The sequence below is a fragment of the Nerophis lumbriciformis genome, linkage group LG29, assembly GCF_033978685.3.
Source record: "Nerophis lumbriciformis linkage group LG29, RoL_Nlum_v2.1, whole genome shotgun sequence".
NCBI lineage: Eukaryota > Metazoa > Chordata > Actinopteri > Syngnathiformes > Syngnathidae > Nerophis > Nerophis lumbriciformis.
In genome coordinates, this window is record NC_084576.2 from 27,014,808 (window position 1) to 27,028,080 (window position 13,273).

At 40.1% G+C, this 13,273-nt stretch overlaps 1 protein-coding gene across 2 annotated transcripts in view; it reads left to right on the plus strand.

Annotated features, from left to right (window-relative positions):
- LOC133571999 (filamin-C-like) overlaps positions 1–12,824 on the plus strand; it is a 129,870-nt gene extending 117,046 nt beyond the window's left edge. For both annotated transcript variants that reach the window (XM_061924580.1, XM_061924581.2), the window contains 5 exons: positions 454–586; positions 3,562–3,738; positions 3,816–4,034; positions 5,551–5,793; positions 12,320–12,824. In XM_061924580.1, coding sequence (XP_061780564.1) covers positions 454–586; positions 3,562–3,738; positions 3,816–4,034; positions 5,551–5,793; positions 12,320–12,507 — 960 coding nt within the window. In that variant the 3' untranslated portion in view covers positions 12,508–12,824. The remainder of the gene's footprint in view (positions 1–453; positions 587–3,561; positions 3,739–3,815; positions 4,035–5,550; positions 5,794–12,319) is intronic.
- The last annotated feature ends 449 nt before the right edge of the window (positions 12,825–13,273 follow it).

Sequence of the window (13,273 nt, forward strand, 5' to 3'; positions counted from 1 at the left end):
TGAGTGATCTTAAAATGTCCTTGTGACTCACCATATTGGTCCACTCACTTCACAGATGGTCGTTTTTATTTTCTTTCACACTGCCAGCAATATTAAAACACACTTTTTTTTTTTTTTTCAACTAGAACAAAACAAAAAACAAAAAAGCCACTTCAGGCTCCACTACACGCCGGATGAAGCGCAATATCAGAGCAGCGTTTGAAAATGTCAGGCAACCTCTTATGTCTGCTCCGGCCGCTCATCCTGCAGGGCACAAACACTAAACGCCTCGCTGTAAACTCTGACCTTTCCTGCCTCTCAACGCCCAACGGCTCGGTCTATTCCCGTCCCCCGTCACCCCCGTCCCCCGGCCACGATGAATCACACGCTTGGTGTCCCCGCCGAGGCCACAAAGCGCACACACACTAATACGTGCGTATAATATGACCACATTTTTTACCTGTCTTTTTTTAGGAGAAGGATTTGAAGGTAAACCAAGAAGCCTCGTTTATGGTGCAGCGCAGCGGGGCTCGCGGCGCGGTGGACGCCAAAGTGCACACCCCCTCCGGCTGCTCCGAGGAATGTTATGTCACCGAGCTGGATGGCGGTAAGCGCCCGCACTTCAAAGCACAACACTGGCTTTTTGAACTGAGTGCCTTTTACCTTATCAGATCTACATTTGTTGTGTGTACGTTTACCCAGCACCTGAAAAATGCACATCAACTGCAATGCTGTTACAGAAAACTAGAGTGACTGTAGTTGTCCTATTTTTAAAGGTCAATATGAGGTTGTTTGTCACATCAAATCAAATCAAATCAACTTTATTTATATGGTACAACTTTCCTCCTCAACTTCTGCACAAAAACAATTGTCAAAACCCTGATTTTTCCCTAGTTAAATAATGGTTAAATAAAACTAAAAAACTAAAAAAAACAGTTATATGTGGAAAAAGACAAAGACGAGGTATCCGATTGGTCTGCGGCCTCTGCAATCACACTGCCGTCTATTAGACAAACTTTATTGATCCATAAGGGAAATTGTTCCAAATAAAATTGAGTCCAAAGAAGCATGAGAACGAGGGCATCGGGGTGTTTGGTCTGTTGCCTAACAAGCAGAATCAGAATCAGAATCAGAATAGTTTTATCGCCATTGTTTGAGAACGGGCTCCCAAACTAGGAATTTCTCTTGGTGCAATCGTGCAACATGAAACACATATAACACAGAATAGGTAATAAAATGGGCTGTAACTAACTGAGCTATCAGATCTTGTTATTGTTCATGTGTCTGATAGCAGCCTCGTCGGCAGAAGTAGGGATGTACACTCCGATGAAGATTACAGAAGTAAACTCCCTTGGCAAATAATATAGTCGAATTCCAACAGCCAGAAGTTCGATGTCCGGGGTTGTTTGTCACATGGTACAACTCTCCTCTTCAACCTCTGCACACAAAAAGTGTAAACAATCGTCAAAACCCTGATTTTTCCCTGGTTAAATAAAAGTTGAATAAAATAAAAAAAATAAAAAAACAGTCATATGTGGAAAAAGACAAAGACGAGGTATCCGATTGGTCTGCGGCCTCTGCAATCACACTGCCGTATATTAGACAAACTTTATTGATACAAACGGGAAATTGTTCCAAATAAAATTGAGTCCAAAGAAGCATGTAAACGAGGGCATCGGGGTGTTTGGTCTGTTGCCTAGCAAGCAGAATCAGAATAGTATTATCGCCATTGTTTGAGAACGGGTTTACAAACTAGGAATTTTTCTTGGCGCAATCGTGCAACATGAAACACATATAACACAGAATAGGTAATAAAATGGGCTGTAACTTACTGAGCTATCAGATCTTGTTATTGTTCATGTGTCTGATAGCAGCCTCGTCGGCAGAAGGAGGGATGTACACTCCGATAAAGATTACAGAAGTCAGAAGTTCGATGTCCGGCATACGAACACACTCCTTTACAGTAATACGTCCAGGGTTACACCACATCTCGTTCACCAAGATGGCAATACCACTGCCTTTCTTCTTACCACTCAGGAGTGTGTCTCTATCCGCCTGTGAGTTTGTGAAGCCAGGTAGAGATCGGGAAGTCCGCATGTAACCAAGTCTCCGTAAAGCACATGATACCTACCGCACACGGCGTAGTCCTTTTGAGTTCGGACGAGCCCCGAACAATTCGTCCATTTTATTCGCCAAAGACCACACGTTCCCCACGAGGACAGAGGGAATCGCAGGCTTAAATTTCCTTCTCCGCCCCGGCACTTTTTCCGTAGTTCCACGGGAATGTCCGGCCGCGATCCCCATAGCGCTGGCAAGGAGAGCCCGAAAAGCTCCTCGCGTGGGTAAACAAAGGGCCGGCTGCTCAACTGATCAAAGCCAAACACAAAACGGCCCGAAAAGACAAAAGAAAAGTAACGAAAACACACAAAAGCGCCCAAGAACCACAATTAGTGGTTTATGGAACAGATAAGTGATAAAAAAAAGCAAGAAAAGTTGAGAATAATACCAAAAATAAAATAAAATGAAGGAAAACAAAGGAGCTACTTTGATGTGCTGCTAGTCTTTCAAGTGCATCAAAGAAAACAAGTTCTACTCATAAGCTCAAGACCTGATTCTGATCCGAGGAGACCCGATACATTTTAGCCATGAACTGGGGCACTGGAGTCCAATAATAGCCAATATACTCTTCAAAGCCAAAAAAAAGTCCCAAAATATCAAGAGAAATGCACAAAAATACTGAAGTCTCCTGTGTTCTCCATCGTTGACCTCATACGTTCCTTCATTGGATAGGATAGGACTTTATTGTCATTGCACAAGTACAACGAAATTATGTTTTCAGCACAAACCCGTTCAAGAATAGACAAACAAATAGTGTACAGGGTTACGGAACACGAACGCTGATGAGTCGCCAAAGATAAGAAAAAGGTAAAAAAGGGGAAGAAGATGAGTAAAAAAAATACAATCTAGACTGGGCTCCTAAGGGGGCCTAGTCTGGAGTGGGAAAAAACCTCCATGCAATGCACACATAAACACGTTACATTTAATCACGACAAACTCGCAACAGAGGGGCGGGGAGTTGGGGCCCTGGAGGTCGACTGCTGCTATGAAGCGCTGCCAGCCGACCATCACCCCGAGGGGAAACAAGCGGTGGTGAAGGCGTGGAGTGGGGGAGAGGGGTTTTGTGTATGTGCCCAATTGTCTTGGGTGTGATGATGTAATGTTCATAGACTGAGGCCGAGCTGCAAAAGTTCGACTCCAGGTGTCGTTGAGGAGGGAGGGAGGTCAAAAGAGTCCATCATTGAGGTGTCTTCGGGGGTGTTTTCATAACAGCCTGTTCCTGTTGTTCACAGCGTCGAGGCCATTCGAGGGAGTCAAATCCTAGATTAGGATGTTGGTTTTCCACGAGCAGACAGTACAATGACTGGCTGCTCTCATATTCAATTCAATGGATAGCAAACCAGTTGAGACTGAATCCACAGCCCCTCCGCTGGTTGTCGCCTAGTAGTGCATTTGACCTCAGTTGCTTTAAGACAACAATCTTGTCCATCCTTGGTGTTCACTTGTGTCTGCTGCTTCTTTCAGACAAAACCGCAATCCGCTTCATTCCACGGGAGAACGGCGTTCACTCGATAGACGTCAAGTTCAACGGGTGCCACATTCCCGGCAGCCCCTTCAACGTGCGGGTGGGAGACCCGGGGCTGATTGGAGATCCGGGCATGGTAACCGCGCACGGCCCCGGCCTGCTGGGCGGAACCACAGGTGCGTTGCGACAAGCCGCCGAACGTGACCGAGCTCCGGCGAGTCGACTTGTAATCGTACCCGACTTGTTTGTCCAGGTGTGCCCTCGGAGTTTGCGGTCAACACTTGCAACGCCGGCCCGGGCACCTTATCGGTCAACATCGACGGGCCGTCCAAGGTGAAGATGGACTGCTGCGAGTCTCCCGAAGGCTACAAAATCACCTACATCCCCATGGCGCCCGGAAACTATCTCATCACCATCAAATACGGCGGGCCGCAGCACATCATGGGCAGCCCCTTCAAAGCCAAAGTCACAGGTCTGTTTAGTAGCTGGTCTGCGGATGACTAGTGTCTCCGTTGTGGAACAAATGTCCTCGCTCATGATGCTCAATGAGCGTCTTCTGTAATATTCTTCCTCAATTTTTACTCGGTACTTCTTTATCCATTCAAGATAGAAACAGGGTAGAATTAGTGAGAGGGTTAGGTTAAGGGGCGGCAGGGATAGTCAACTAAATTGTTTCCAGAGAACTAAGGACCGGGGTCTTATTTTGAACATGCCGTAGAACCAAATACCAACGTTGTATTTGTGTTGAAAAAAATTGGTTAGGAAATGACCAAAACAACGTCAGAATCCAACATTGATTAAACGTCGTTAAAAGCATGTTGTTTCAACGTTGTATTTGTGTTGTAGAAAATTGGTTCGGAAATGACTAAACGTCAATGGTCAAATCAACGTCAGAATCCAAAATTGATCAAATTGTATTTGCGTCGTAGACAATTGGTTTGGAAATAACCACATTTCAATGGTAAAATCAACGTCAGAACCCAACATCGATTAAACATTGTTAAAAGCATGTTGTTTCAACCTTGTGTTGTAGAAAAATTGGTTAGGAATTGACCAAATTTCAATGTCAAATCAACGTCAGAACCCAACATCGATTAAACGTCGTTAAAAGCATGTTGTTTCAACGTTGTATTTGCGTCGTAGAAAATTGGTTGGGAAATGACCAAATTTCAAAGGTCAAATCAACATCAGAACCCAACATTGATTAAACGTTGTGTTGCGTCAGACCAGTCTTCCCTCTCAGGGAATTAAAGTCACTGGTCAATCCCCAGTTCTTTAGACGACATATATGCTGAGTAAGAAGGACCCTCAAGACAGAATAGGAATATTATCAAGTTTTACTAAAGCTTTAGGAGACCACTCCACACAAATGCGGTCATACCGTGGTCTAACATTCAAACGGGAAGAGAGAACTTATTGAAAACGAAAACAGCCCCCACCCTGTCCAGAAAGAAATACAGCCTCATTGTTCTAATACAGATAAGATGTAAAGGGAGTACTCAACTCCCACATTCCAATGCCTCAGACAAAACACAGACATCTGCAGACAAAGAGAGACAAGCATACAGAGTATAAATGGAAAAATACTAGATAATTTAAACATGACTATGAATAAAGAAAGAACTCTTAAACCAATATGCATTCTCCACAGTTGTTAAAAGCATGTTGTTTCAACATTGTCTTTGTGTTGTAGAATATTAGTTGGGAAAGGGACAAGCGGTAGAAAATGGATGGATGGATGGAAATGACCAAAATTCAATGTCAAATCAACGTCAGAACCCAACATTGATTAAACATCATTAAAAGCATGTTTTTTCAACGTTAACTCTGAGTTGCTCAACGTCAGGACCTAGTTGTCAACGTAGTTTTAATGCTGGCCTTCAGGTTTGGATGAGAAAAGGGAAACGCCTCCCATCTGCCCGGTTGCGTAACATCCGCACTGACCCATAATGACATTTGCTGACCTGCTTCTCTCCGTCTCCCTGCAGGCGCCCGACTCTCTGGCGGCCACAGCCTCCACGAGACCTCATCCGTCCTGGTTGAAACCGTCACCAAATCCTCCAAAGTGGGCGGCGCCTACAGCTCCGCCGCCTCCTCTTCCTCCTCCTCGTCCACCACCGCCACGTCCAAGCTGACGTCCGACGCCAGCAAGGTGGTCTGTCGTGGAATGGGTCTGAGCAAGGCGGCGGTGGGCCAGAAAAACAATTTCACAGTGGACTGCGGCAAAGCAGGTGAGGCGGTCACCTCCACAGGTGCCAGCAGACGTCATCACCGTGGTTTCCTTTGCACCCGAGTTAGGGAATGGTTTTTACCGCCTGGCGCAGGTGAACATGATCCAATTTCATGTTGTTGGAAAATCATGTCTGCTGTGAGGAAACGAGAAATTGCCATTCCCCTCAGATAAAAAGGAATGTTTCGAATTAGCGCGTTAGAACTAGAGCTGTCATGTATATACGCAGATTAATCATGTATATAAAAAGATCAATCATGTATACACGCAGATTAGTCGTGTATATACGCAGATTAATAATGTATATACACAGATTATTCATGCTGTATATACACAGATTAGTCGTGTAAATACGCAGATTAGTCATGTATATAAGCAGCTTGTTCATGTACATACGCAGATATTCATGTATGTACGCAGATTAATCATGTATACACGCAGATTATTCATGTACATACGCAGATTATTCATGTATAAACGCAGATTAATCATGTGTATACGCAGATTAATAATGTATATACAATAATCATGTTTATACACAGATTGTTCATGTATATAAGAAGATTATTCATGTATATACGCAGATTAATCGTGTATATATGCAGATTAATCATGTATAACTGCATATCAATCATGTATATGCACAGATTATTCATGTATACATGCAGATTAATCATTTATGTACACAAATCATGTATAAACGCAGATTAATCATGTGTATACGCTGATTAATAATGTATATACACTAATCATGTTTATACACAGATGGTTCATGTATATAAGAAGATTATTCATGTATATACGCAGATTAATCATGTATATACGCAGATTAATCATGTATATACACAAATCATGTATATATGCAGATGAATCATGTATAACTGCATATCAATCATGTATATGCACAGATTATTAATGTACAGTATATATGCGGGATTAATCATGTATAACTACAGATGAATCATCATACGCAGATTAATCATGTATATACACAGATTATTCATGTATAACTACATATGAATCACTATACGCGGATTAATCATGTATATACACAAATCATGTATATACGCAGATTAATCATGTATATACACAAATCATGTATATACACAAATTATCGTATATATACGCAGATTAATCATGTATATACACAAATCATGTATATATGCAGATTAATGATGTATAACTGCATATCAATCATGTATATGCACAGATTATTCATGTACAGTATATATGCAGATTAATCATGTATGTACACAAATCATGTATATACGCAGATTAATCATGTATAACTACAGATGAATCATCATACGCAGATTAATCATGTATATACACAGATTATTCATGTATAACTACATATGAATCATTATACGCGGATTAATCATGTATATACACAAATCATGTATATACGCAGATTAATCATGTATATACACAAATCATGTATATACACAAATCATGTATATATATGCAGATTAATAATGTATAACTGCATATCAATCATGTATATGCACAGATTATTCATGTACAGTATATATGCAGATGAATCATGTATTTACACAAATCATGTATATATGCAGATTAATCATGTATAACTACAGATGAATCATCATACGCAGATTAATCGTGTATATACACAGATTATTCATGTATAACTACATTTGAATCAGTATATACGGATTAATCATGTATATACACAAATCATGTATATACGCAGATTAATCATGTATATACACAAATCATGTATATACACAAATCATGTATATACGCAGATTAATCATGTATATACACAAATCATGTATATATGCAGATTAATCATGTATAACTGCATATCAATCATGTATATGCACATATTATTCATGTATATATGCAGATTAATCATGTACTTACACAAATCATGTATATACGCAGATTAATCATGTATAACTACAGATGAATCATCATACGCAGATTAATCATGTATATACACAGATTATTCATGTATAACTATTTATGAATCATTATACGCGGATTAATCATGTATATACACAAATCATGTATATACGCAGATTAATCATGTTTATACGCATATTATTCATGTATCTACACACATCATGTATATTCACACAGATTTATCATGTGTATAGGCAGACTATTCATGTAAAAATGCAGATAAATCATGTATATACACATATTAATCATGTATAACTACATATGAATCATTATACGCAGATTAATCATGTGTATACACAAATTATTCATTTAAATACGCAGAATAATCATGTATAGACACAGATTATTCATGTATATACACAAATCATGTATATACACAGACTAATTATGTATATACACAGATTATTCATGTATATACACAGATTATTCATGTATATACACAGATTATTCATGTATATACACAGATTATTCATGTATATAGGAAGATTATTCATGTATATATGCAGATTAATCATGTATATAAACAAATCATGTATATACGTGGATTGATCATGTATATATGCCTATTATTCATGTCTATATGCAGATTATTCATGTATACATGCAGATTATTCATGTATATATGCAGATTAATCATTTATAACTACAAATGAATCATTATACGCAGATTAATCATGTATATACACAGATTATTCATGTATATATGCAGATTAATCATGTATATACACAGATTATTCATGTATATATGCAGATTATTCATGTAAATACACAGAATAATCATGTATAGACACAGATTATTCACGTATATACACAAATCATGTATATACGCAGATTAATCATGTATATATGCAGATTATTCATGTATATACACAGATTATTCATGTATATAGGCCGATTATTCATGTATATACGCAGGTTAATCATGTGTATACACAAATCATGTATATACGCGGATTGATCATGTATATATGCCTATTATTCATGTATGTACACAGATTATTCACGTATATACGCAGATTATTCATGTATACATGCAGATTATTCATGTATATATGCAGATTAATCATGTATACACACATTTTAGTAATGTATATACACACATCTTGTACATATGCAGATTATTCAGGTTTATATACAGATTAATTCATCAAAACAGTTAGCTCCATTTTTTTGACACTTCTTCCACCCCCGTCCTTGCACGCTACACCGCTACAACAAAGATGACGGGGAGAAGACGCTGCCAAAGACGAGCCACGTAAATAAGACCCGCCCACAAAACGGCGCATCCTGAAAGCGACGGTCAGAAAGCGATTTGAAGATGATCTGTAAAACATCATCTATGCAACATTTTGACCAAAGAACCACCATTACATGTTATGTAGACCACAAGGAAGTCTTTTACATTTAGAAAAAAATATCATAATAATATGACTCCTTTAATGCGCCTTATAGTCCGGTGCTCCTTATATATGAAAAAAGATCAAGCATAGACCATTCGTCTGCAGTGCGCCTTATAATCCGGTGCGCCTTATTTATGAAAAAAGATCAGAAATATACAATTTGTCGGCAGTGCGTCTTATAGTCCGGTGCGCCTTATATATGAAAAAAGATCAGAAATAGACCATTCGCCGGCGGTGCACCTTATAATCCGGTGGGCCTTATATATGAAAAAAAGATCAGAAATAGACCATTCGTCGGCAGTGCGTCTTATAGTCCGGTGCGCCTTAGATATGAAAAAAGATCAAAAAAATAAAGCATTCGTCGGCAATGCGTCTTATAGTCCGGTGCGCCTTATATATGAAAAAAAGATTAAAAAAATAGACCATTCGTCGGCAGTGCGCCTTATAGTCAGGTGGCCCTTATATATGGAAAAAAGATCAGAAATAGACCATTCATCGGCAGTGCGTCTTATAGTCCGGTGCGCCTTATATATGAAAAAAAGATTTAAAAAAATAGACCATTCGTCGGCAGTGCGCCTTATAATCCGGTGCGCCTTACTTATGAAAAAAGATCAGAAATATACCAATTGCCGCCAGTGCGTCTTATATATGAAAAAAGATCAGAAATAGACCATTCGTCGGCAGTGCGACTTATAGTCCGGTGCGCCTTATATATGAAAAAAAAAGATTTAAAAAAAATAGACCATTCGTCGGCAGTGCGCCTTATAATCCGGTGCGCCTTATTTATGAAAAAAGATCAGAAATATACCATTTGTCGGCAGTGCGTCTTATAGTCCGGTGCGCCTTATATATGAAAAAAGATCAGAAATAGACAATTCGTCGGCAGTGCGTCTTATAGTCCGGTGCGCCTTATATATGAAAAGAGATCAAAAAATAGACCATTCGTCGGCCGTGCGCCTTATAATCCGATGAGCCTTATATATGAAAAAAGATCAGAAATAGACCATTCGCCGGCGGTGCGCCTTATAATCCGGTGGGCCTTATATATGAAAAAAAAATCAGAAATAGACCATTCATCGGCAGTGCGTCTTATAGTCCGGTGCGCCTTATATATGAAAAAAAGATTTACAAAAATAGACCATTCATCGGCAGTGCGCCTTATAATCCGGTGCGCCTTATTTATGAAAAAAGATCAGAAATATACCATTTGTCGGCAGTGCGTCTTATAGTCCGGTGCGCCTTATATATGAAAGAAGATCAGAAATAGACCATTCGTCGGCAGTGCGTCTTATAGTCCGGTGCGCCTTATATATGAAAAAAGATCAGAAATAGACCATTCGCCGGCGGTGCGCCTTATAATCCGGTGGGCCTTATATATGAAAAAAAGATCAGAAATAGACCATTCATCGGCAGTGCGTCTTATAGTCCGGTGCGCCTTATATATGAAAAAAAGATTTACAAAAATAGACCATTCGTCGGCAGTACGCCTTATAATCCGGTGCGCCTTATTTATGAAAAAAGATCAGAAATATACCATTTGTCGGCAGTGCGTCTTATAGTCCAGTGCGCCTTATATATGAAAAAAAGATTTAAAAAAAAATAGACCATTCGTCGGCAGTGCGCCTTATAATCCGGTGCGCCTTATTTATGAAAAGGGATCAGAAATATACCATTTGTCGGCAGTGCGTCTTATAGTCCGGTGCGCCTTATATATGAAAAAAAGATCAGAAATAGACCATTTGTCGGCAGTGCGTCTTATAGTCCGGTGCGCCTTATATATGAAAAAAAGATTTAAAAAAAATAGACCATTCGTCGGCAGTGCGCCTTATAATCCGGTGCGCCTTATTTATGAAAAAAGATCAGAAATATACCAGTTGTCGGCAGTGCGTCTTATATATGAAAAAAGATCAGAAATAGACCATTCGTCGGCAGTGCGTCTTATAGTCCGGTGCGCCTTATATATGAAAAAAAGATCAAAAAATAGACCATTCGTTGGCAGTGCGCCTTATAATCCGGTGCGCCTTATTTATGAAAAAAGATCAGAAATATACAATTTGTCGGCAGTGCGTCTTATAGTCCGGTGCGCCTTATACATGAAAAAGATCAGAAATAGACCATTCGTCGGCAGTGCGCCTTATAATCCGGTGCGCCTTATATATGAAAAAAAGATCAAAAAATAGACCATTCGTGGGCAGTGCGCCTTATAATCCGGTGCGCCTTATTTATGAAAAAAGATCAGAAATATACCAATTATCGGCAGTGCGTCTTATATATGAAAAAAGATCAGAAATAAACCATTCGTCGGCAGTGCGTCTTATAGTCCGGTGCGCCTTATATATGAAAAAAAGATCAAAAAATAGACTATTCGTCGGCAGTGCACCTTATAATCCGGTGCGCCTTATTTATGAAAAAAGATCAGAAATATACTAATTGTCGGTAGTGCGTCTTATATATGAAAAAAGATCAGAAATAGACCATTCGTCGGCAGTGCGCCTTATAATCTGGTGCGACTTATATATGAAAAAATTATCAGAAAATAGACCATTCGTCGGCAGTGCGCCTTATAATCCGGTGCGCCTTATATATGAAAAAAAAGATCAAAAAATAGACCATTCATCGGCGGTACGCCTTATAATCCGGTGCGCCTTATATATGAAAAAAAGATCAAAAAATAGACCATTCGCCGGCAGTGCGCCTTATAATCCGGTGCGCCTTATTTATGAAAAAAGATCAGAAATATACCAATTGTCGGCAGTGCGTCTTATATATGTAAAAAGATCAGAAATAGACCATTCGTCGGCAGTGCGTCTTATAGTCCGGTGCACCTTATATATGAAAAAAAGATTAAAAAATAGACCATTCGTCGGCAGTGCGCCTTATAATCCGGTGCGCCTTATATATGAAAAAAGATCATAAATAGACCATTCATCGGCGGTACGCCTTATAATCCGGTGAGCCTTATATATGGAAAAAAAGATAAAAAAATAGACCATTCGTCGGCAGTGCGCCTTATAATCCGGTGCGCCTTATTTATGAAAAAAGATCAGAAATATACCAATTGTCGGCAGTGCGTCTTATATATGAAAAAAGATCAGAAATAGACCATTCGTCGGCAGTGCGCCTTATAATCCGGTGCGCCCTATGGCAAAATGTCAACTCCCCCAGCCCTTAACTCACCCTCATCCTGCTTCTTGTGCGCAGGCAGCAACATGCTGATGGTGGGCGTGCACGGCCCCCAGACTCCGTGCGAGGAGGTGTACGTCAAGCACATGGGCAACAAGCTCTACAACGTCACCTACACCGTCAAGGACAAGGGCAGCTACACCCTCATCGTCAAGTGGGGCGACGACAACGTCCCCGGGAGCCCCTACAAGGTGGCCGCGCCCTGAAGGCACCGCGCCTTCTGGCCACCGCCATGTTTCACTTTTGACTGATTACAAAATTGACAGCGCCGACGTTTACGTGTGCCAAATTCTAGCTTAGGGGCGTGGTTTACGAGTGACGTTTGTTTGGCCCCTCCCCCTTTCTCGTCTCCCTGTCATGTCGGGGTCATCTGTGAATGTTTATGGGGAATAGCTGGTGTGATTCGCCGAGGTTGAAGTGTGGCACCATGTGGTTTTTGTATGATCCAAAGACGGAACGATTGCCTTTTTTGTTATATTAACCTTATTTTTGCAGACCTAATAAAGATCGAATTGATAACTTTTCAGATGCAAATTATTGAGCAGCTTTTTATTACTTTTTATACTGTTCAGTCCCGGTCTATGTGAACTACTCCTTAGTAACTGCAGCTGGTAGTTTCTAGAAACACTTGGTACATTTACTGATACTTCGTAATAACGGCTGCCGCAGCCTCAAAAGTTTAATTCTAACTTGTTAACTTCTTGTTAGTGATCGTGATTGGCCGCAGCTGGTAGTTTGAGTACTCCGGCTTCCTCAGTCCACACGTATCTCATATGTGTGACTGCCATCTACCGGTCATACTTATCATTACACCATGCACCAAAAAAAAATTAGCTTCCAGGTCGGTGAACGCAACCAGATTTATTATCCGTACACGTCGATTTTGGAGAAAATAAAATGATTTTTTTAAGTGCGCCTTATAGTGGGAAAAATACCGTAAAGTGCAGGTGAAAAAGGTATCTAACGCTTAAA